Source organism: Acanthochromis polyacanthus, chromosome 2 (genome assembly GCF_021347895.1).
Source record: "Acanthochromis polyacanthus isolate Apoly-LR-REF ecotype Palm Island chromosome 2, KAUST_Apoly_ChrSc, whole genome shotgun sequence".
In the NCBI taxonomy this organism is placed as follows: domain Eukaryota; kingdom Metazoa; phylum Chordata; class Actinopteri; family Pomacentridae; genus Acanthochromis; species Acanthochromis polyacanthus.
Window position 1 is genome coordinate 32,836,636 of NC_067114.1, and position 23,895 is coordinate 32,860,530.

Below are 23,895 nucleotides of genomic sequence, written 5' to 3' on the forward strand. Positions count from 1 at the left end.
CCGGTAAATACTGATGAAGCACCTCTAACCTAAGGACGCATCTCCGAATCAACCACCCACTCACTGCTGCGAGTATTCAATTTCCGAACGTGAAGGCACAAGCCAGTAACAGTAATAGTCACGGTAATACGGTATACCCCGGTAAAATGTGAAGGAAGTTTGACAGTATCAAAATTTGGATCCTGCCCAAGCCTAGTGACCCCAAACTTTTGAAAGGTAGTGTATATAGTGCCTTTCTACCTTCGTGGTACTCCATGTGCTTTACAATGTTTTTCATTCACCCATTCACACACCAGTGGCGATAAATCTGCCATGCAAGGTGCTTGCCTGACGTCAGGAACAACGTCAGTTTCAGTGTCTTGACCAAGGACTTTTCAACATGTGGAGGGGCCAGGGATCGAACTGCCAGCTTTGCAGTTAGTGGATTGCTTTATCATCTGAGCCACAGCTACCCATAATACCTTGCTTTAAATCTTAAGTTTTTTAATTTATTTTCAAATTTTCTGGTAAATGATATCATATGATATTCAGTACCTTCTTTAAATTAAACAATGTGGTTTTATGAGGACTCATTTGCTATAAAGCTGAAAGGACTGCTGAAAGGTGGCAGTCGAATAAGAGAGCTGAAATAACGTGTTTGAAACTAGTAATTTGGGCTTTCTTTGACAATCACCAATATGACTAATAGTAATACAAATGATGTTCATAATAACTGTTTGTTTATTGTTGTGCTCCACAGAACCAGCTGCTCATAGAGGAACATTAAATGAAAAGGGCATGAAAAGGAAATCATTCTTTGCAGCTGTGATGTTGGAAAGGTGAATCTACAACACGATATCTCATCAGCACCATCTACTGGCTCTCATCGTCACCTTCAATACTCTGTTAGATGTCCATTTTGTGTTTGTATGACTGATGCACCCTTACTTAAACTCTTATCATGTGAATATCAGGGTCAATTTGGGCATTGTCACACATTTTTTTCAGCACGTAAATGTAATGTGAAATCAAAGCCACTGTCAGGAACTTGAGCTCTCTAAAATAGAAAGCTAAAGATTTTTAATTTATTTCACCTTGTAAGTTCATATTGTTAAATAAATATATAGATATGGGACATTTAAATGGGCATTAGGTATTCAAAGACTTTAATCACGCTCTATTGGCAGACATTAGGAGCTTTGATAATATTAACTGGGTTTATATTCAGCCTTTCTTCTACTAGACTCAGACTAATAGCCCAAGCAGAATGAAAAAAGCTTTGACAACCTGTTATCAAGATGATGGTAAGAAGTTAGTGGCCAGTGTGGGTGGTTAATTCCCTTCATTTTATCTGTCAAAGTAGAGCCAAATCTGTTGCTTGACCAGACTAATAGTACAACTTTTTCAAAAGTTAGCCTGTTTTCCATTGTATATCTGATTATCCTAAAGCACAGAAAAATGACACTCTACCAAAGCTGTCATTTCTTACACTGACTAAACAATCTAGTTTGGTTTTTGCTGACCATCTTTTTCTACAACAATCTATAGCAACTTGCAGTCTTCACCAACAATTGAAGCTGTTAGTTCAGCTGTCACATAGGAATAGATAAGAGTATATCAATCTGAAGTATTTAATAGATAATATCACTCCCCAAAAAGTACAATTTGACAATAGAGAGATATGATAGTTAGCTAAAACGCCTTACCACAGCATCCCTATCTGCCAGGCATGATATCCAAATTTTCACACACACACACATACATTAGGGTGCCACAGGCTGTAATGGCCAAAAAATTTTTAAAATATTTTTCGGGTCCCACCCCCTAGTTTTTTTCCTTTTATGAAACACAGTAACTACGCAAAGTTTCATAGAAATATACGCATATTTTCTGGTAGCTCAATTGGCTGGAATATTTTCATAGAGTAAATATTCAGTGGTCGGTCATTGCCTATGTGTTTAACACTGTATTATATATTAAAATATAATTTTATGTAATTTAGCAGTTTCTTTGTATTACATAACTGATTGTATGCCAATGTAGAGGGCTGCACAGTGGAGTAGTGGTTAGCACTTTCACCTTGCAGCAAGAAGATCTCCAGTTTGCATACCGGGATCTTTCTGCATGGAGTTTGCATGTTCTCCCTGTGCATGCGTGGGTTTTCTCCGTGCACTCTGGCTTCCTCCCACAGTCCAAAAATATGCTGAGGTTAATTGGTTACTCTGAATTGCCCGTAGGTGTGAGTGTGGTTGTTTGTCTGTATATGTAGTCCTGTGACAGACTGGCGACCTGTCCAGGGTGTCCCCTGCCTTCGCCCGAGTCAGCTGGGATAGGCTCCAGCACCCCCCGCGACCCTAGTGAGGATAAAGTGGTGTATAGAGAATGGATGGATGGATGGATGCCAATGTATGGCTGAACTTCTTCAGGCACAGAGAGAAAAAGGAGACGTGGTAGCATGGGTCCAGTTGACATAGCACTAGCTCAGAAAGAAGAAAGTTGTAGAAAACGGCACTTGGTGGAAGAAACACGCAGGACAAAAGAGGGTGAACGAATGCTGGAAGCAGCAGCTTATACAGAGTTCAGCAGTTGCAGTGATGGTGAGACGGAAGGCAGTTGCAATAGTGATGATGACTTCGGCCTGCAAAAGTACCATAGTCAACCGAAGCGACACCAACCTACAGGTCTGCAAGAAAGTCATTCTCAATTGAATCAAAATCATCATATTGTTGTCACTCCAGAATTAGCAGCAGCATTAGACAGAACTAAAGTCAGTGCGGAGGTTTTCAGAATATTACACATAATTTTGTAACTTTGGTATGGTTGAGCTACCAGTAAAAATTATTTTAACACATCCAAACTTTGGCATTTTTTTTCGTTTCACATTATGAACACATTTAGGGAGTGGGACAATAAAAATTAGAAAATTTATTTTTTTGTGGCACCCTAATGTACATGAGGTAACAGTGGTTCTGAAATATGAGAATCCCTCTTTTTCTGTTTAATTCAGTTGGTTTGTTTGCAAAACAGGTTAGCCTAGCGTTACATTTTTGCTAGAATTCATTTACCGAAATCTTGTTGTGGTTGAAAAACAACAGCAAACTGAGCTTCTGGCTTTTATTTTTATACACACATATATATATATCATGGTAGAGACTGCGATTTGGTAGAATTGGAGTTTCTACCAGTAGAGATTGCGATTGGAGTCTCTACCAGTAGAGATTGCAATCGCAATCTCTACCAGTAGAAACTCCAATTCTACCAGTAGAGATTTGTCAGGGCTAAGGTTAGATTTTTAAGGTTAGGGTCAGGGGTCAGGGCAGGGGTTAGATTAAAAGGTCAGGGTCAGTTAAGGTTAGGGTCAGGGGTCAGGGCAGGGGTCAGATTTAAAGGACAGGGTTAGTTAAGGTTAGGGTCAGGAGTCAGGGCAGGGGTCAGATTTAAAGGACAGGGTTAGTTAAGGTTAGGGTCAGGAGTCAGGGCAGGGGTCAGATTTAAAGTTCCATCTCTACTGGTAGAGACTCCAATCGCAATCTCTACTGGTAGAAACTCCAATTCTACCAAATCGCAGTCTCTACCCTGACATATATATGTATGTGTATATATCTATATATATCTATATATATATGTATATACCACTGTTACCTCATGTTCAGCCTAATTAAGTCTTAGTTAACTTATTAGGCCCGAGCCCCTGGTAGCCCAGGGCGAAGGGCCTGTGTTTGCAACACAGACGACTAGTCGAGCGTACAGTGCTCGATCACGGATGAGGGCCAACATGTCCACACACACACACACACACACACACTGACATGCACTAACACACACGCACAAACACGAAAACACACACATTCTCACACACAAAAATGATTCGTCGAGCGCATAGCACTCGACCACGGACATTCACACTCTCAAACACCTCACAGACGCGTCGGGCTTGCCGAGACCTTTCCGAAAATATATAATATGTGGACGAAATACGGGCGAAAAAAAATCGCATATTGTTTTTGCAAAAAAAAAATTATTTTTTTTTATTTCCTCTTTTTTGTCTTCTGCTCTTTAAACTGGAATTTGACCCCCTAAACATGCTCGAAAACTCACTAAATTTTGCACAAACTTCAGTTCCGGCGAAAAAAATTTTTTAATATGTGTTTCAAAATTGGGACTTAAAAACTGGCTCTACAGTGCCACCTGCAAAAATCAAAATACATTGCGTCAATGGGCGGGGGTGCAACATCAACTTTGTCATGCAGCCACCAAATTCGGTACACACATGCGTCTTGTCGGGACAAACAAAAAATATTACTATGACCCCACCCTCAGACAAACAGGAAGGTAGCTATTTGGGATTGAAATTTCAAAAATGCTGAGTCAGCGTTTTCCAGGACGTCGTACAAAATGTTCGTTTTGATCGCGCGCTTCTCCAAACGAGCTGAAATTTGGTGTACACCATCTACACAAGTAGACAATTCAAAGTTATCCAAATCGTAAATTTTCATTTCACGGTTTCCGCATGGCAATGCCATTCGTACATAACGACTCCAATCCAAACCAAATTTTAAACACTTATTGACCCTTCCTACCTGGACACATTGACAGTGAAATTTTGACAATCGATGTTACAGCGCCCCCTACAGAATCAAAATAAAATCTGTATGGGGAGTAAAATTATTAATTTGTCAGAAATGAATGAAATTTGGGTGACTATTCCTTCATGTGGTCCCGATCAACAAAGCAAATTGTAACCATGTTGTAATTTTAACGGTGTTGCCGTGGCGATGGCTGAAGTTCCCCATGTTATTCTAATGGGCCCAAGTGAAAAATCTCCCATTATACTAAATTTACCTGTTACCATGGAAACGTCCCAAATTTGACACATAAATTCTGACACACATGCAGGTTAAAAAACGTCAATGGTATCCATGCAGTATTTTGGACGGTGTTGCTGTGGCGATGACCAACATGTCACATATTGTCATAATGCAGCAATGAATGAGCATGGCGTCTGTTTGCTGCTGTTTGCACATTTGTAAATATTTTGATGAAATTTTGATGTACGCTCGCCAGAAAAAAAAATGGGGCAGGTCATATCGGCGGCCGCCGAGGGCCTTTTGTGGCTTTAATTTTTGTTGTTTTCTTATTTTATTTCAAAAACAAATTACCTTAGTCCATGGGCCCTGACCCAAAATTTCAGGTATTGGTGCCACCCAAGGTGACCAATTGTTTTTGATATTTTTAACTTGCTATGTGTCTGTAGTTTGCATTTTGATATAAAAGCCCTTGCATACTCACAGTTTAATAAATGTTACCACTCATTTAATGGACATGCCCCACAATGCAAATGCACAGGGTCTGAGCCCCAAATCCTATCAACACAACAGGATGGAATTTGATGGGATTTTTCCTCATTACAAAAAATAAGAAACACCACATGCTACCCATCATCTGTATAATAACTTTACAGCACAGAACAATACTATAACAAACATGAGACTGAGAAATATTTCATTTCTATGGTAACAAGATTTTCTGTAAGCAGGACGGAAAAATAGAATAGTGAAAGTTTGACAAACAGATTCAAAGTTAAATTTAAAAAAAGTTAAAAACCAAAGACTAACCATATCTTGTGTTTTTAAGTCAGTGCGATACAGCAGACTATAATTTCCAGTTAAACATACAAAATACCTATTTAAATGGTGTCAAAGCAGTTAAAATTAAGCTGAAAAGTTCAAAATGTAACCTAGCTATAACAGACTGCTACCAGAACTGATCATATACCAAAAACACTATTGCAAAGACTATTTTTTTTCTTTATTTGGTAGGGACAGTGCACATTAATGAACGACCATCTGTTCAGAAATGGGCGTAAATATGCCAGATTATAGCGCAATGCTAATTTACACCTGCAGTCCCTGAGACAAAAAAAGACATAACAGTGATACATGAAACAATAAGTCACAATAAAAGCACATTGCAAAAAGTACCAAAGAAAACATAACAGTGAAACATACGATGAAAAATGAGACAATAGGTCCATTACTAAGTTGATATTTCAACTGCTTTTGCAGTTTTTATTTGAATTACATTTTTAAGCAATTCTGTCCCATTGCACTGTGCTGGCACTTATTCCCAATTCAAAGGTAATTGTCCGAGAACGATACATGGTCATAATGAGACAAAAACACAAAATACAGGGAAAGGTCATTTCTTCCATGTACCAGTATCATATAAAATAAAGGCAGTCATTCAAGTTCATTCAAAGTTAATCCTAGAAAAGGAAAAAATATTACCATATTTAACTGACTTAAATGAGTTTAATTAACCTTAAATGGAACTGCAAAAGATAATTTACATCATTAAGACATCTAAGCAGTTTTTTCAAAGGATCTGAAAACATATATACACCTACTGACCAATAACTCCTTTGATAGGACAAAAACAAGTGAAGGCGAATACACAATTCTCAGATAAGCATTGAAACATGCATTCATTTGGGTCTAATGCTTATTATATATAATTATATATAACATATAATTATTATAATATATATAAGATATTTCTCACAGTTTTATTTGATTATTGACTTAGATGTGATGTTTGCTTACTTAAAGCTGCTGTCCGGAGTTTCCGTTTGTTTTCAATTTATGTATCATTTTTTAACAAAGCTTAAATGTGTTAGTCTAGTTCGATACTATAATATAAAGTTAGTATAACGCGATATGAAAATTTATTCCTGAGCTCCGCCTTCCTCTCATAGACCCCCATGTTATTCCAAAAAGCGCCGGTCGCTGCCGACCAATCAAGTTCGAGCTTCAGCTTTGTCATGCTGTCAATCAACGGTTACGCGCACAGCAAGCAAGCCCATGCAGAGGTGGGCGAGCTATGCACTACGCAACCGCGAGCACATTTGTTTTGCTTGTGGAGGAGCTGAGAGAGCATCAGGGATCAGCAACTTCCAGAAAAGTTACCAATCCCACGGCTTGTCAGGCCAAGAGACTGCAGGACGTTTTTTGGCTCAGGGTGCTCGCGTCGCTCCCCGACCACGGCCTCCATAGCCCGCCTGACGGCTTCGTTTAGATGCCCGACCTCTGGAGGAAGATGTTGGGGCGTCTGAGACATACTCTTCGTCAGAGGAGTCATGCAATTCTGAACTCTAGATAGAAATAAATAAACAATGTAACACATATACACGCGTAAATGCACTAAGTTTGATAAACAACGTCATCGAGAGGGATACACTAGTGTAATCACATATTGAAACTTTACTCGTTCGTCCTAGCAGATTCATGTTATTTTGGTATTAGGACAAGTTAGACTCAATACAGCATTCTAACGTAATTCCTTTATTATTTACTAAATGTACTAAATGTAGAAGAGTGGAAAACAGCAAAACAGACAAGATGCTGCAGCACTCCGGGCAGTCCTGTCAGGTACTGCGCGCATGCACAAATAAAGGGGCGAAATCAGAGGGAGGGAGGGACCAACAGTGTTTTGGGAGACGCTGCGATTCAAACTCCGGACAGCAGCTTTAAGATTTAACCCTCTGAAACTCGAGCATTGATGATATTGTTGTCATTTTTTTTGTCCCTTTTAAACTGTTTTTAGGATGCCTCTAATCAAGAAAACAATGAGACTTTTTCATTTTTTGAATTTTTCAGGATTTTGTGAAGACGTTACAAAATTGCAACAGTCTTAGTGTATGCAAATGTTACAACTTGATTCAAAAGTATTAAAATATGTATACAAAAATGAACTGTATTGATATGAAATAGTTGAATATGGCAGAATAAAATGCAAATTAATTTAACAAGTCAAAACTCTAATTGTAATCCATGCTAGAAGGCACTTCCACACAACAACAAAAAAAACTAAGACAATTATGTTATTACAACTTTATTTTACTTTTTTGAACTTGCAAAAGTGTAATTGTATTACCTCAATCCTCTACAATTTGTTCATATTTACATTTTGGACTTTGCTCAAACACCATAATGATTTTTGGTGTTTGAGGTCTCTTAATTGGTGGATGGCTTTCTCCTTTGTGTGTCTTTATATGTGAAACTGAAGGAAGCAGTTTTTCTCATCTGTGAAGTACAAACGACACAGTTGTTGCATGCAGTTGATGTACTGTACCTGTTAGTATACTGTTAATCCTATACAAAATTAATTGGGTTAAACTTTAACCTTAACCCCATAAGACACAGACACACAGACACACACATATATAGATAGATATAGATATATAGATGGCACAATTAATGTATTTACTCATGACCCAGTGATCGTGCCTTCTGTGTAAATAAGTAGCACCAATTAAAGCTCATTGTTGCATTTTTGCAGTTCACAAGTACAGTTGAAGACAAAATTATTCGGCCTGCTATGAAATTTAGATTGTTTCCCATGGTCCCAAATCCCAAATGCTGTTTAACAGGTCAAGGAATTCTTAGCACAGCTTTTCCAAACATCCTAGTTTTATTTTGGATGCGTACATTATTTTACTTTGCACACAGAAACAAGATTATTTAACAAAAAAACAAAAACTACCCGGGTCTAAATTATTACCCCTCTTGATGCTAATACTCGGTTGCGTTACCTTTTTGCTCAACAAATGCAATAGTTTGTTGTAGTTTGTAACGAGTCTCTCATTACAAACTACAACAAACGTTCACTTTGGTCTTCTGAAGGTAGTTCTCCACCAGGAGTGACATAAGTTTTAGGTCGTCGTCATGTTTGAAGACAAAGCAACGACCCAGACCCAGTTTTGCAGCTGACTGCTTGAGGTTTTCTGTCAAAATCTTCATGAATCCTTCTTTCTTAAAGATTTCTTCAGCCTTGACAAGATTCTCAGCTCCAGAAGCACTGAAGCATCCCCACAGCATAATACTGCCACCACTGTGTTTAACTGTGGAGATGGAGTTCTTTGGGTTACATGGGTTACACCTCTTCCCTCTTTCTCCAAACATAAGCAGCCAAAGAGCACTAGTTTGGTCTCACCTGAAGGACATGCTTCCAGTATTCATAAACTTTCTCCAGGTTGTCCTTATCATACTTCAGTCTGACTTGATGGTGTCTCTTCTGTAGAAGTTAGGGTTCAGTCCACTTCTCTGCAGGGCTCGTGACTGTCTTCTTTGACACGACAACTCCTGACTTGGATAAGTCATTAACTAATGTTTGATGGTTGTTCCAGCATCTTTAGACAAATATCTCACAAGCTTTCTTTCCAGGGTCTTTGAAATCTTTGGCTTCTTCCCCCTGCCAGTGTCAGGATTTGTTTGGGTCGGCTCAGGTGCAGGGAATGAACAGACTGGCTTTGAATGCAGCACAAGTCTTTATTTACAACAAAGGTCGAACTACAAAACCAAACCTAGGACTACAAATGGAAACAGAAAGCGGGAGCATACGGCTCGAAAAACTACAGCGACTAACAGAGGCAAAAATAGTGGAATAACAACAAGAACATCCGTCTAACTCTAAATAAGGTTTGTAGGACAAGAACAACTCAGAATAAACAAGATACTTTGACGACAGAGTAACAAGGAGAAAAGCTGCGACTTGGACTGCTCCTACAGAAGCAAAACTACGACAAGACTCCTACTAATCTACTTAACGACCAGGGATGCTCGGGGTAGGTTCACAGCGGTGCAGGTGAGGATTGGCAGCGTGCTGGTGGCCAGATGGAGGACAGCGTGGGGAAGCGACAGGTGAGTGAGCTGGACGCCAGGTGGACGGCACAGCACAGATGAGTTTCCTTTTTCTTCCAGGGATGGAGACCGGGATCCAGGGATGACGGTGGGTTTGTGGTCCATGTACAGGGGCAGGTGGATCTCGGATTTGAATAGACAGAGGACAGCAGAGGTTAGGGCTGGGCAATAAATCAAATTAATTCAATTCGCCTTTTTAAAACCTGACGATTTGAAAATTTGTCAAATCGTAAAATCGCGGCGAGCTTAAATATATAACAATACAGATTCTTCTTCTGCCTTTCACGACTTGTGCACTGGCGTTTGCTTCCGCCTCTCATCTTCTTCGGCCAAAACACTCACACCCCCGTCATGGTGGACACAACAGCACACGAAGAGTTGGTCGCGAGAAAAGGGCCTCATGTTACATCGATTATATGGAAGTGGTTCAGCTTGAGACAAGACTGACACAGAGCAAGCTACAGTCATGTGCAAGGTTTGCAAAAGTACTGTGAAAATGAAGAGTAGCAACACAACTAACCTCTTTCAGCACCTCCAGCAGAGGCATCCTAAAGAATGGGAAATGTGCTCGCAGCTACGGGAGTGTGGCATGGCTACCACTAACCATAGCAAACAGACCGCTAAGAAACAACAAAAATCGATTAAAATCATTATCGTCCAAGATGACTAAAAAAAATCGAGATTTTATTTTTTGGCCATATCGCCCAGCCCTAGCAGAGGTTAACGGGTTGTGGTAAAACAACAGAATTACTGAGAAACGAGCTGTGAACCCTACAAGCTTGTGTCATGATCCAGCACTGAGAGGTGGATGGCGTCTGGTTTTATGGCAGAGTTGATGAGGCTTGGTTGAATGTGTTCCACCTGACTGATTGAGGCAGATGGGAGACACCTGTCGTTACGCTGTAGGAAATACCTAAAAAGGAAAGGGGAGGGCAGGGCACTATCTAGGCCTGGCAGCAGCCAGCCTGACAGTACCCCCCCCCACCACCATGGGCACTTCCTGGTGCCCTAACGGGATGGTCCGGATGCCGGCGGAAGAAGTTGGCAATCAGAGTCCTGTTGAGTACCCGCAAACGGAAAACCCAACTTCTTTCCTGCGGACCGTAACCCTTCCAGTCGACGAGGAACTGTACTACACAGCCGCGGCGACGGGCTTCCAATAATCACCTCACTGACTAGGCAGGCGCGCCATTGACGACCCTGGGAGACGGAGGGGGATGGAGAGGGCGGGGGGCAGTGTGCTTTCCGAAACAGGCTTTAATTGAGACACATGGAATCAATCATCCATCCATCCATTCTCTATACACCGCTTTATCCTCACTAGGGTTGCGGGGGGTGCTGGAGCCTATCTCAGCTGACTCGGGCGAAGGCAGGGGACACCCTGGACAGGTCGCCAGTCTGTTGCAGGGCTACATATACAGACAAACAATCACACTCACATTCACACCTACGGGCAATTTACAGTCATCAATTAACCTCAGCATATTTTTGGACTGTGGGAGGAAGCCGGAGTGCCCGGAGAAAACCCACGCATGCACAGGGAGAACATACAAACTCCATGCAGAAAGATCCCAGGCCCAGGCCAGGACGTGAACCGGGGATCTTCTTGCTGCAAGGCGAAAGTGCTAACCACTACGCCACTGAGCAGCCCTGGAATCAATCAATCAAACATAATGTATAGCACTTTTCATACAATGAAATTGCACCACAAAGTGCTTTACAACATTAAAAACATTGAATTAAAAACAAGAAAATCTTTCCCTCCCACCTTGGGTATGTACATATATATACACCTGCATACACACACACATGCACACACACGAATGTAGGATGTATCTTCATAGAAGAAGGTAAGCGAAGACGTACTGCACTTCGGTTGATCCTACGCTCCACCTCAAATGGCCCGATTTAGTGGGGAGCCAGCTTCTTGGACTCAATCCGCAGGGGAATGTCCTTTGCCCAGAGCCAGACCTTCTGTCCAGGCTGGTAATCCAGTGCCGGTCGTCGATGACGGTTGGCCTGGACCGCCATCTTCTGGACGGACTGAATGAGAGCCCGACGGGCCTGCCTCCGCATGCGGCAGATGAGGGACTGGACAGAGGGGATGTTGATCTCGCCCTCCTGAGAGGGGACCACTGGTGGCTGGTAAACTAAGGAACATTGGAAAGGGGAAAGTTCAGAGGACGAGTTGGAAAGAGAATTATAGGCGTACTCAATCCAGGGGAGCCTCTCACTCCACGAAGAGTGGTTCTCAGACACCATACAACGGAGGAATACCTCAACAGACTGATTGGTTCTCTCGGTTTGTCGGTTAGAGTGGGGATGGAACCCCAAGGTTAGACTGACCTTAGCTCCCAAGGTGTTACAGAAGGCTTTCCAAACCTCTGAAGTGAACTGTGGCCCACAGTCCGACACGATGTCCTTAAGAATCCTGTGGAGGCTGAAAACGTGTTGGAGCAATGTTTCAGCAGTCTCCTTGGCCAACGGAAGCTTGGGCAGGGGAACAAAGTGAGCAGCCTTTGAAAACTGGTCAACAATGGTAAGTATAACGGTGTTATACTTACCATTGTTGATCAGGGAGGCAGGGAGACCAGTGATAAAGTCCACAGCTTTATGCGACCAAGGACGCCAGGGAACTGGGAGCGACTGGAGGAGACCAGGGCTGGATTGGTTAGGAGACTTACTTCGTGCACAGGTGGTACATGCAGTGACAAACTCCTTAGTGTCCACCACCATGGTTCGCCACCAGAACTTTCGGCGGAGGACTTCTAAGGTTCGGTGGGTCCCGGGATGACAGGCAATCCGCGAGGCGTGTCCCCACTGGAGAACCTGAGGGCGGACAGACTCAGGAACAAACATCCTCCCGTTAGGGCAATTACCTGGGTCAGGGCTCTGTCTCTGGGCCCTGCGCACATGCTCTTCAATCTGCCAGGTCAGGGAAGCGACAAGGCAGGACTTAGGCAGAATGGGGTCTGCGTCCCCTGTCTCTTCCTTCGTCGTGAGCTGCTGGGAGAGGGCGTCAGAAGAAAGAGAAAAATTAAAGCGATCAAAAAGCAGTGCCCACCGTGCCTGGTGGGGATTCAGTCTCTTAGCTGACTTAACATATTCGAGGTTCTTGTGGTCTGTCCATACTATAAATGGTTGTTCTGTCCCCTCTAACCAGTGCCGCCACTCCTCCAAGGCTACTTTGACTGCTAAGAGTTCTCAGTTACCGACATTGTGGTTGCGCTCTGCCACAATGAACCATCAGGAGAAGAAGGCACAGGGGTGGAGTTTCTGGTCCACTGGAGAGCGTTGTGAGAGGACTGCCCCTGCTCCTGTATCAGAGGCGTCAGCCTCCACAATGAACTGGAGAGCGGGGTCAGGCTGCGACAGAATCAGTGCGGTGGTGAACTGGTGCTTTAGTTCCAGAAAAGCTTGCTCATCCTCCGGGGTCCACTGAAAAGATCTGAGAGTAGATGTTAATGTAGTGAGTGGGGCTGCTACCTTACTATAGTTCCTTATGAATCTCCTGTAGAAGTTGGCGAAACCCAAGAAACGTTGAAGCTGTTTTCGGGTTGATGAAACTGGCCATTCCTGTACTGCAGTCAGCTTACCAAGGTCCATATGGATCTTTCCAGGAGAGATAACATATCCCAAGAAAGAGACAGTGGTAGTGTGAAACTCACATTTCTCAGCTTTCACGTAGAGTCGATCCTTTAGAAGCCTCTCCAGGACACAGCGCACATGACCGACATGCTCCTCCTGGTTCTGTGAATAAATCAAAATGTCATCAAGATAAGCACACACCCAGCGATTAATCATGTCTCTGAGAACGTCATTGATGAGATTCTGGAACACAGCTGGGGCGTTGGTGAGCCCAAAGAGCATCACCAGGTACTCAAAATGTCCCAATGGTGTGTTAAATGCTGTTTTCCATTCATCCCCTTTCTTTATCCGAACCAGGTGGTATGCATTCCTGAGGTCCAACTTAGTGAAAATCCTGGCTCCTTGGAGAGGTGTAAAAGCCGAGTCCATGAGGGGTAACGGGTAAGAGTTCTTAACGGCGATCTTGTTTAACCCCCTGAAATCGATGCAGGGCCTTGGTGTACCATCCTTCTTATCAACAAAGAAGAATCCGGCACCGACAGGGGAGGAAGAAGGTCTATTATTCTGACTGCCAAAGAGTCTCAGATATAGCTTTCCATGGCTGCTTGTTCTGGCTTGGACAGGCTATATCAGCCCGATCTCACGAGGATTCGTGAAACTGTTACGTAAATTTTTGTTTCGGTTTCGTGCGCACCAACATGATTTCGTCATGTTTTTCGTGCCGCTCACCACAAAATGCGCACCAATGTATTTTAAACGGCGGACTTTTCGTGCCACCAGAACGTATTTCAAACGAATGTGTGTATTATATTTTTAATGTAAAACCATGGCGAATCCAACGCTATATTTTGCATGACATCGTCCCTAACCATAACCCTAACCATAACCCTAACCATAACCTAACCATAACCTAACCATAACCCGGTGGTACACTTACCAATTTGCATAGGAATTTAAAGAATGTCCGGCGGCCGGCGGCCGCAAACGCAATCACACAAGCAGTATACGCCGATGGACAGCTTAGATCGTCATGAATCCGCTGGTATAAACCACTTTCAGCTGTGATTACCACAGCGGGTTTCGTTGTGAGCAACACGAAAAACATTTCGTGGTGAGCGGCACGAAAAACATGACGAAATCGTGTTGGTGCGCACGAAAAAGAAACAAAAAATTTACGTAACAGTTTCACGAATCCCCGTGAGACCGTGTTGGCTATATAGATGACTGGTTGGTAATGTAGCTCCATCTACAAATTCAGTTGAACAGTCATGAGGGCGGTGAGGAGGGAGAGACATAGCTTTCGATTTACTAAAAACTGCTGCCAAGTCATGGTACTGAGGGTGAACAGTCTCTAAATTAACTGGTTCTGGCAACTTCTGAGTCTCGAAACCAGGTGGAGTAAGCGCAGAAACCAAGCAACTCTGATGGCAGGCACGGCTCCAAGATAAAACCTCCCCCTGTTGCCAATCTAACTGTGGATTATGCTGTACCAGCCATGGATAACCTAGCACCATGAGGGGGTTAGAATGTTCAGTTACACAGAATGCGATCCTTTCGCAATGATTCCCTGCCATTAACAAATCTACTGGAATGGTTCTCCGAGACACCGTAGCTAAGCATATTCCATTCAGGGAGCAAGCAGTAAGTGGTTGATCAAGGGGAACTGATGGAATATCTAGCTGTCTTACCAAGTTAGCATCCAGGAAGCTCCCCTCTGCGCCTGAGTCCACCAGAGCAGCAACCGGTAAGGAGACGGATCTCCAGCACAGCGTAGTTTTCACCTGAAGACGATGCGGAGGAGATGAGGAAACTCGATCCACCATAAACTCCCCTGCTACTGGTGAGTCCCCCCTTTTGTTGGATGCCGAGGGCAGGCGGCAACGAAGTGACCCGACTCTCCACAGAATAGACAGATGGGCCTCCCTGCAATGCTCCTTCTCCTTGTTTAGCACGGCCCAACTGCATCGGTTCTGGCTCCTCAGCGGCGGTCTCCGGAGACTTGAGCCCTCTGATAGTTCCGGGGGAATTCTGCCCCCCTGGAGGGCAGACTCTCCTCTCTCTTCGCCTCTCGCGAATCCGGGTGTCCAGTTTTATTGCGAGAGCGATCCACTGTTCCAAAGCGTCTGGTTTGTCCCTGAGGGTTAACTCATCCTTTAAACCATAGAACGCATTTCTGAGAGCAGAGTCGTTCCAATCCACCTCGGCGGCAAGGGTCCGGAACTCCCGGGCGTACTCAGCAATGCTCCCTGTTGAATGGCTCCTAATCGGGTGGTTGCATCAAGACTGCTCACAGGATGGCCAAAGTTCCTCCGCATCTCTTCCACAAACTCCGTGTAGGAATCACAGAGAGGCCCCTGGCATTTCCACACCGCCGTTCCCCAGTCCTGAGCATCTCCCATTAACTGACCTATTAAATAAGCGATATGAGACCTGTCAGTCGAATACGAAGACAGTTGTAACTCGAAAACCAGAGAAACTTGTGTTAGAAATGCCTGACAAGCTCCAAAATGCCCGTTATGTCGCTCGGGAGTAGGCACATGATGCTTCCTGTCTGAAGAGGCGTTCACGGCCGGCCCGGCCAAAGCTAAACAGTTAGTAAGTCGATTTACCTTCTCGGTAAACAAAGCTACCTGTTTGTACAAGGCGGAGTTGCTACTGGAAAGTGAGCGAAGTGTCTCATCATGTCGAGTAAGGTTGCATCAATGCTCGAAAAAACCTCCTGGAGCGACATACCGGAGGCCCCATCTGACGTTGATTCATTCCCCGCTGAGCTCATGCTTTGGCTGGATCGTAATGTCAGGGATTGTTTGGGTCAGCTCAGGTGAAGGGAATGAACAGACTGGCTTTGAATGCAACACAAGTCTCTATTTACAACAAAGGTCGAACTACAAAACCAAAACTAGGACTACAAATGGAAACGGAAAGCGGGAGCATACGGCTTGAAAAACTACAGCGACTACTAGAGGCAAAAATAGTGAATAACAACAAAAACATCAGTCTAACTCTAAATAAGGTTCGTAGGACAAGAACGACTCAGAATAAACAAGATACTTTGACGACAGAGTAACAAGGAGAAAAGCTGCGACTTGGACTGCTCCTACAGAAGCAAAACTACAACAAGACTACTATTAATCTACTTAACAACCAGGGATGCTCGGGGTAGGTTCACAGCGGTGCAGGTGAGGATTGGCAGCGTGCTGGTGGCCAGATGGAGGACAGTGTGGAGAAGCGACAGGTGAGTGAGCTGGACGCCAGGTGGACGGAACAGCACATGTGAGCTTCCTTTTTCTTCCAGGGACGGAGACCGGGATCCAGGGACGACGGTGGGTTTGTGGTCCTCGTACAGGGGCAGGTGGATCTGGGACTGGAATAGACAGAGGACAGCAGAGGTTAACAGGTTTGCAGTAAAACAACAGAATTACTGAGAAACGAGCTGTGAGCCCTAGGAGCTTGTATCATGATCCAGCACTGAGAGGTGGATGGCGTCTGGTTTTATGGCAGAGTTGATGAGGCTTGGTTAAATGTGTTCCACCTGTCCCTGAGCCGGCTGACTGAAGCAGATGGGAGACACCTGTCATTGCGCAGCAGGAAACCTATAAAGGAAAGGGGAGGGGAGGGCACTATCTAGGCCTGGCAGCAGCCACCCTGACAGCCAGACTTGTTCTGTACTGTGTGGTTCTCTTTGAATTTGTTGATGAGACTTCTCCCTCCACTTCTTGACACTTGGAAATGCTGTGATAACTTTGTAGACCCTTCTCATGCTTTGTAAGCATCAGCAATTCTTTTCCTCTGTTTGTTTTTGGCATGATGCTTTTCTCAAGTGACAGCTCAAATCCTTAAGTTTTTTTTTACTGTGTGTAAAGTGTAGGACAAACTCCAGTTTTAACTTGACTGACTGACTGACTGACTGACTGATTGATTGATTACAAGCTGTGAGCATTACAAAGTTAAAGCATTTAATTGCACAACAGTGGTTTGTGTTTTGGCTCAATAAAAGGTAAATTCTTAAAGGGGAACTTCGGTTTTTTTCAACCTGGGGTCTGTTTCCATATGTAATTTCATACATGTGAGTGATGGAGAAATGAATTTTCGACATAGCTCCAGTATTTAGCCAGGCAGGCAGCTTAGCAGCTCAGCTAGCAGCTCGGCTAGCGAAAAGTATGGGGCAGCTGGCCCCCCCGCGTCAAAGTCCGCCCTAACGTGCTTTTGCCCCACACTGACCGCTATCGCGCGATTTCGGAACGAGATTTGGTTTCTAGCGTCGTGAGATTTGGACACAGACCACAACAAAGAGCGATCGCCAGGTAATGTGGAGGTTTTCGTTCACTTCTCATCTCTAGTATGTTGTGGGACACTCATTGAGACTATCTGAGCCGGTCAGTGTGGGGCAAAAGCACGTTAGGGCGGACTTTGACGCGGGGGGGCCAGCTGCCCCATACTTTTCGCTCGCCGAGCTGCTAGCTGAGCTGCTAAGCTGCCTGCCTGGCTAAATACTGAAGCTATGTCGAAAATTAATTTCTCCATCACTCACATGTATGAAATTACATATGGAAACAGACCCCAGGTTGAAAAAAACCGAAGTTCCCCTTTAAGGGGGCTAATAATTTTGACCCTGGTAGTTTTTGGTTTTTGGTAAATAATTTTGTTTCTGTGTGCAAAGTAAAATAATGTAAGAATCTAAAATAAAACTAGGATTTTTGCAAAAGCTTTGATAGAAATTCCTTGATGTGTTTAACAGCACTTGGGAATTTTTTTTGAAAAATAGCGAAAACTTCATAGGGTGGTTAATAATTTTTTCTTAAGCTGTATTATACTTTTCCAAAAATAATTTGAGTTGTCTATCACTAAACATCTTTAAAGATGAAAGAAATACTAGAGGTCCAATGCTTATTTGGAAAATTATTGAAATTGTTCCTAAAGAGAGAGCTGGGGGCATGAAGACATGTTGTTTGAACTTGGAATGTGGTATGTCTCACAGTATTAATATTTTCCTAAAATACATTCCAAAAAATGTTGCAGTTTTGCAGTTCAGAGTGTGGGGTGCTGGGAAATGTAGTGTTTGTCTACATTCAGGCACAAATAGGTACAGCTAAACAGCCTTAAAAAACTGACGCAATTTTTGCAATTGTGGGCCTCAGAGTTAAATGGATTGTGCAATACAGCAGTTATATTGAATGTGACAGTTTCACAAATGAGTGATAAAGCTGCCAGTGTGGAAAGGCTATCACACCTTAATATACTTATATTAACCCAATGCACATTTTAGTACCACTTAGGTTTGGTCACCTAAGATGGTACCAATATCTGGTCTACCCATGGACTAATTTACAAAGGACAGGAAATGTTATATCCATAAATAACTGTAACACTAACAGAAAAAAACATCTTCATTGCTGGACTTCAGCTGAACAAACTAATACGAACACTTCATTTATACCATAATAACTAGCCAATTTTTTATTTTGTGTAATTATACAAGTTCCAGAATTCACAAACAGGATATAAAATACCTACTTCAAGCAAAAGGTAACTGGTATTCATCCACAACCCTGTCACTCCTCAGTTTACATATGTTTTATGCATTTATGTTATAGAAAAGTAAAAACAATTACTGACTGCCTCCTTAATTATTTTCAAAAGGGGACTTAATAGATGTACTATAAACCTTTTACAGTAGTTCATGAAATCTGTGTCACAATAAAAATACAGTATTGGTGCATTTGTACTTGATACGTGACATGATGTAAAAACATCCTGTCAATATATGTCACATCTAGGCCAGTTGAAATGAGGTTGGGGTAGCTTGTGTTCTTCCTAGTATTTCATAATCACACGCAGTGTACATAACATCAAACAGTATTTATACTGGCTGTGCATACCTAAGTGTATTGTATTACTCACAATCACCTATCACTCTGTACATTTGCATATGAGAAGACCTCCATATGCACTCACCGGCCACTTTATTAGGTGCACCTGCTCAATTGGTTGTTAACACAAATAGTTAATCATCCGGTCACATGGCCACAACTTAATGCATTTTGGCATGTAGACGGGGTCAAGACAACTTGCTGAAGTTCAAACTGAGCATCAGAATGGGGGAGAAAGAGGATTTAAGTGTCTTTGACCATAGCATGGCTGTTGGTGCCAGGTGGTTGTCTGAGTATTTAAAAATCTACTGATCTACTGTGATTTTTGCGCACAACCACCTCTAGGGTTTACAGAGAATGGTCTGAAAAAAAGGCAAATATCCAGTGAGTGGCAGTTGTGTGGACCAAAATGTCTTGTTGATGTGAGAGGTCAGAGGAGAATGGGAAGACTGGTTCAAGATGACAGAAAGGCAACAGCAACTCAAATAGCCACTTGTTACAACTAGGAAAATGGGCTACAGCAGCAGAAGACCATACCTGGTGCCACTCCTGTCAGCTAAGAACAGGAAACTGAGGCTAGAAATTCACAAAGGCTCACCACAATTGGACAACAGAATATTGGAAAACCGTTGCCTGGTCAATGAGTCTCCATTTCAGCTGTGACATTTAGTATCAGAATCAGCTTTAATGGCCAAGTACATACTCAGCATACAAGGAATTTGGTTTCGACTGTTGATGTCATCCTAGGAATATGTGAGAGAATAAAAAAAAATAAGCTGCAGAAAGAGGAACAGGGAAAGAGATTTGATGACTGCAGTGTAGAACTGGATCAATAGCTCCTGTGGCAGGCCGTGTCTCTTCAGCTGTCGCAGGAAATCCATCCTCTGCTGAGCCTTTTTTAGGATGGAGCAGATGCTCTTCTGCCACTTCAGGTCCTTAGAAATTGTAGTCCCCAGGAGCTTGAAGGACTCCAGAGCTGACACAGAACTGTTGCTGATGGTGAGGAGGAGCAATAATGGGGGCTGTCTTCTGAAGTCCATGATCATCTCTGCAGTCTTCAGTGCATTCAGCTCCACCTTGTTCTGGCTGCACCAAATCACCAGCCGCTCAACCTCCTGCCGATATGGAGAGCGTCACCACCCTGGATCAGGCCAATGAATGTTGTATTGTCTGCAAACTTCAGGAGTAATAGTTGAGTGCTTAGAGGTGCAGTCATTGGTGTAGAGGTAGAAGAGTAGTAGAGACAGGACACACTCCTGGTGGGTGCCAGTGCTGACAGTCTGGGTGGTTGAGGTGACATCTCCCAGCCTCACCTGCTGCCTCCTGTCTGTCAGGAAACTGGTGTTTCACTGACACATGGGTGGAGACACAGTAAGGTGGGAGAGTTTGTGGAGAGGATTACAGGGATGACATTGTTGAGTGCTGAGGAAAAATCCATAAATATGATTCTTGCATAACTCCCAGGGTCATCTAGATGTTGCAGGATGTAGTGCAGCCCCAGACTGACTGCATCATCAACTGACCTGTTTGGGTGATAAGCAATCTGCATGGGGTCCAGCAGAGGCCCTACTATGGATTTCAGGTGGCTCAACACCAGTCTCTCAAAGGACTTCATGACCACAGATGCCAGAGCTACTAGTCTGTAGTCATTCAGTCCTGTGATGGAGGGTTTTTTCGGAACTGGGATGATTGTGGAATGTTTGAATGTAGATGAGACTTCACATAGTTCGTGGGAACTGTTGAAGATCCTGGTGAAGATTGGAGCCAGCTGGTCAGCACAGGCTTTAAGACAGGAGGGTGACACATCATCTGGTCCTGATGCTTTCCTGGTCTTCTACCTCTGGAAAAGCTGGTTCTTCTTCATGCACTGTGAGTGTGATTGGGGGGGGGGGGGGGGGGGGAGTTTGGGGTGCAGCCTGAGGTGTGATGGGGGTTGTTGGTGTGGTGGTTGGGTTGGTGAGGGGTGTAAATGTGTCCCTTTCAAGACTACAGTAGAAGGTATTGAGCTTGTTGGCCAGGTCTGTGTTTGCTTCAGCAGAGGGGGAGGGTCTCCTGTAGTTAGTGATGTGTTAAAGGCCTCTTCACACTGAAGCAGGGTCGTTAGCTGAGAACCGGTTCTTCAGCTTCTCTTCAGAGTAGCTCTTCTATGCCACTCTGATCTCTTTGTTCAGTGTGTTACTGGCCTTCTTAAGCAAGTCTCTGCCCCTACTCCTGTAGACGTCCTCCTTGGCGTGGTGGAGCTGTCGCAGTTTGGTGGTGAACCATGGCTTGTTATTGTTCAAAGTCCTGAAAGTTTTGATTGGCATACACTTGTCGTCACAGAAACAAGGCTGTCATAGTGTCTGTCAGATTACCCAGGTTGTTGTTGGCAGCTTCAAAAACACTCCAGTCTGTCCAGTCAAATCAGGCTTGAAGTTCCTGCTTTTCCTCACTGGTCCATTTCCTCACAGTTTTAACCGCAGGCTTTGTAGATTTTAGTTTCTGCCTGTATGTGGGGATCAGATGGACCAGACAGTGATCACAATGACCCAAAGCTACCTGGGAAACAGGGTGGTATGCTCCTTTTATAATGGTGTAACAGTGGTCCAGTGCATTGCTGTCTCTTGTGGGGCAGCTAATATGCTATTTGTATATTCAGATGGTGGGGTCAGTATTTGGCGTAAACAACATGAAAACATGGATCCATTCTGCCTTGTATCAACGGTTCAGGCTACTGCTGGTGGTGTAATGGTGTGGGGGATACTTTCTTGGCTCACTTTAGGTCCCTTAATACCAGCTAAGCATGGTTTAAACGCCACAGCCTGAGTATTGTTGCTAACCAAGTCCATCCCTTCATGACCACAGTGTACAAACTGGTTTCTTGAACAGGACAATGAGTTCACTGTACTCCAATGGCCTCCACAGTCACCAAATCGCAATCTACTTCTGGGATGTGGTGGAGCGGGAAATTGGATTCATGGATGTGCAGCCGACAAATCTGCAGCAATTGTATGATGCTATCATGTCAATATGGATCAAAATCTCTGAGGAATGTTTCCAACACCTTGTTGAAAGTATGCCACAAAGAATTAAGGAAGATGAAGGCAAAAGGGGGTCCAACCTTTTACTAGCAAGGTGTACCTAATCAAGTGGCTAGTGAGTGTATATTCTCTACTACCGTCCATGGTATATGTTGGGTATTGCAGTGTACTGATCACTCTAGTTGTAGTTTGAAATAGGTTTTTTACAACAATAATTATGGGACTGACTTATGGAATATTTGCTGTCAAACATTATCCATCACATTAGATGTTACTCTTTTATGTAACCGCAAAAAGATGAATGGGAGTATGTAGATAAATGTATGAAGTGTTGTGCACAACTGAGTTACACATTGTAACTCCTTATTAACTATATCTGTATATTTTACTTTTTTTTAGAATATAGGACTACTATTCTACTTGGACTGCTCTCTATAACAACTCATCTTTTTTTTGAAAAGTGATACATCTGTTCTTCTGTGTATCTGCGAAATAGATCACTGTATATTTTAAAGCTTTTTATAGTGGCATGCTTTGCTGTTGTACTCGGATCGTTATTTTATGAAAGTGGTCATTGAATCTTAGTTTAAAATCGTATATATGCAGTGGATTTGGAGGAAAATTAATACATAATCCACTTCTTTCTGTTGCCTGGTCTACACTTCTTAACCTAAAAGTAAACTAAACAACATTCCTTTTGTAAGGAAAGAGAGCTGTGACAATGGCTTCATACTGTACAGTGTGATCATACATTTTGAAATTGCCAAATCTATCATTGTCTCCTGAGTTTGCTCCCGATTGCTTAGCCTTTAACTCTGTGCCAGTTGCCTTTATTTCCTTCCACCCTTTTTGTCATAAGATGTAGCCATTTTTTGTTGATAGTTGATTAAGACACCTTTTGTAAGTTCACTTGTTTTTGTTTTGTTTGTTTTTTAAATTTCCTTCAAGTCTTTGTTATGCGTGTATTTGGAAAATGCTTTGCATTTTTAAGGTTTGTAATTTACTGTAAACTGTTTTTGCTGTTTATGGATGAGACTTTTACAAAATATACTCATTGGAATGCACAACGAGACTGTAATGCTCATTACATATACATACCACAAAACTCTAGCATGGGTAAAAAATAGAAAAACTTTTCCACTGTGACATTCTTGTCACTACTTGGACAAAAAACATCAAGATCAGAATATAAGGCTAAATATTGTACAATGTAAGCCTTTAATGTTCTGCACAATGTATAATGTAGCATAATTAATACACTATGGTTACATATCATGTAAAACAGAACTGAGTACACCCTTGAACAATATCACTTAAATGTCAAATGCTTTAAAATTGTAATCCCCAAGTTGACAAGTACAGGAGTCCTTCTTATGAACAATCAAAAACATATGCTTTAAAAAGACAGTATTGAAAATACAGGCAGTTAAGAAGAAACTCAATGCCAAAAAAAATATTAGAATTGTGATCACAGACAAAAGTGTAAAAACTTTAGGTTTTTAATATAGTTAATCTAAACTGTTAGTTTTTAATTTTACATAGGAGGAAATACCAAATACTGTTCAACTTAGAAGCAATGCATTTACTCTAAAATTATACAGTTTAGTATAATTTGATAATGCAATGATATTGCACAGAGATATGCTTACTTCTGTTGTATCTATGTAATTGGCTACTTTTATTTTTCTCATTTCTGTTGTGTATTCTGGATGTGTAATTTCTTCCTGTTTTTTCCAATTG

General features: G+C 42.7%; 1 protein-coding gene across 2 annotated transcripts in view; it reads left to right on the forward strand.

The window, feature by feature from the left end:
* LOC110967070 (hepatoma-derived growth factor-related protein 3) overlaps positions 1-23,222 on the forward strand; it is a 46,783-nt gene extending 23,561 nt beyond the window's left edge. The window contains exons 6-7 of one of the 2 annotated variants that reach the window (XR_007939234.1): positions 740-9,320; positions 16,145-23,222. Coding sequence is in view for 1 of the 2 variants with exons in the window: in XM_022216579.2 (XP_022072271.1) it covers positions 740-766 (27 nt within the window). In the remaining variant the exon portion in view is untranslated. Of the gene's footprint in view, positions 1-739 lie in introns of both variants that reach the window. The other variant, XM_022216579.2, reaches the window with a different exon arrangement.
* Positions 23,223-23,895: the final 673 nt, after the last annotated feature.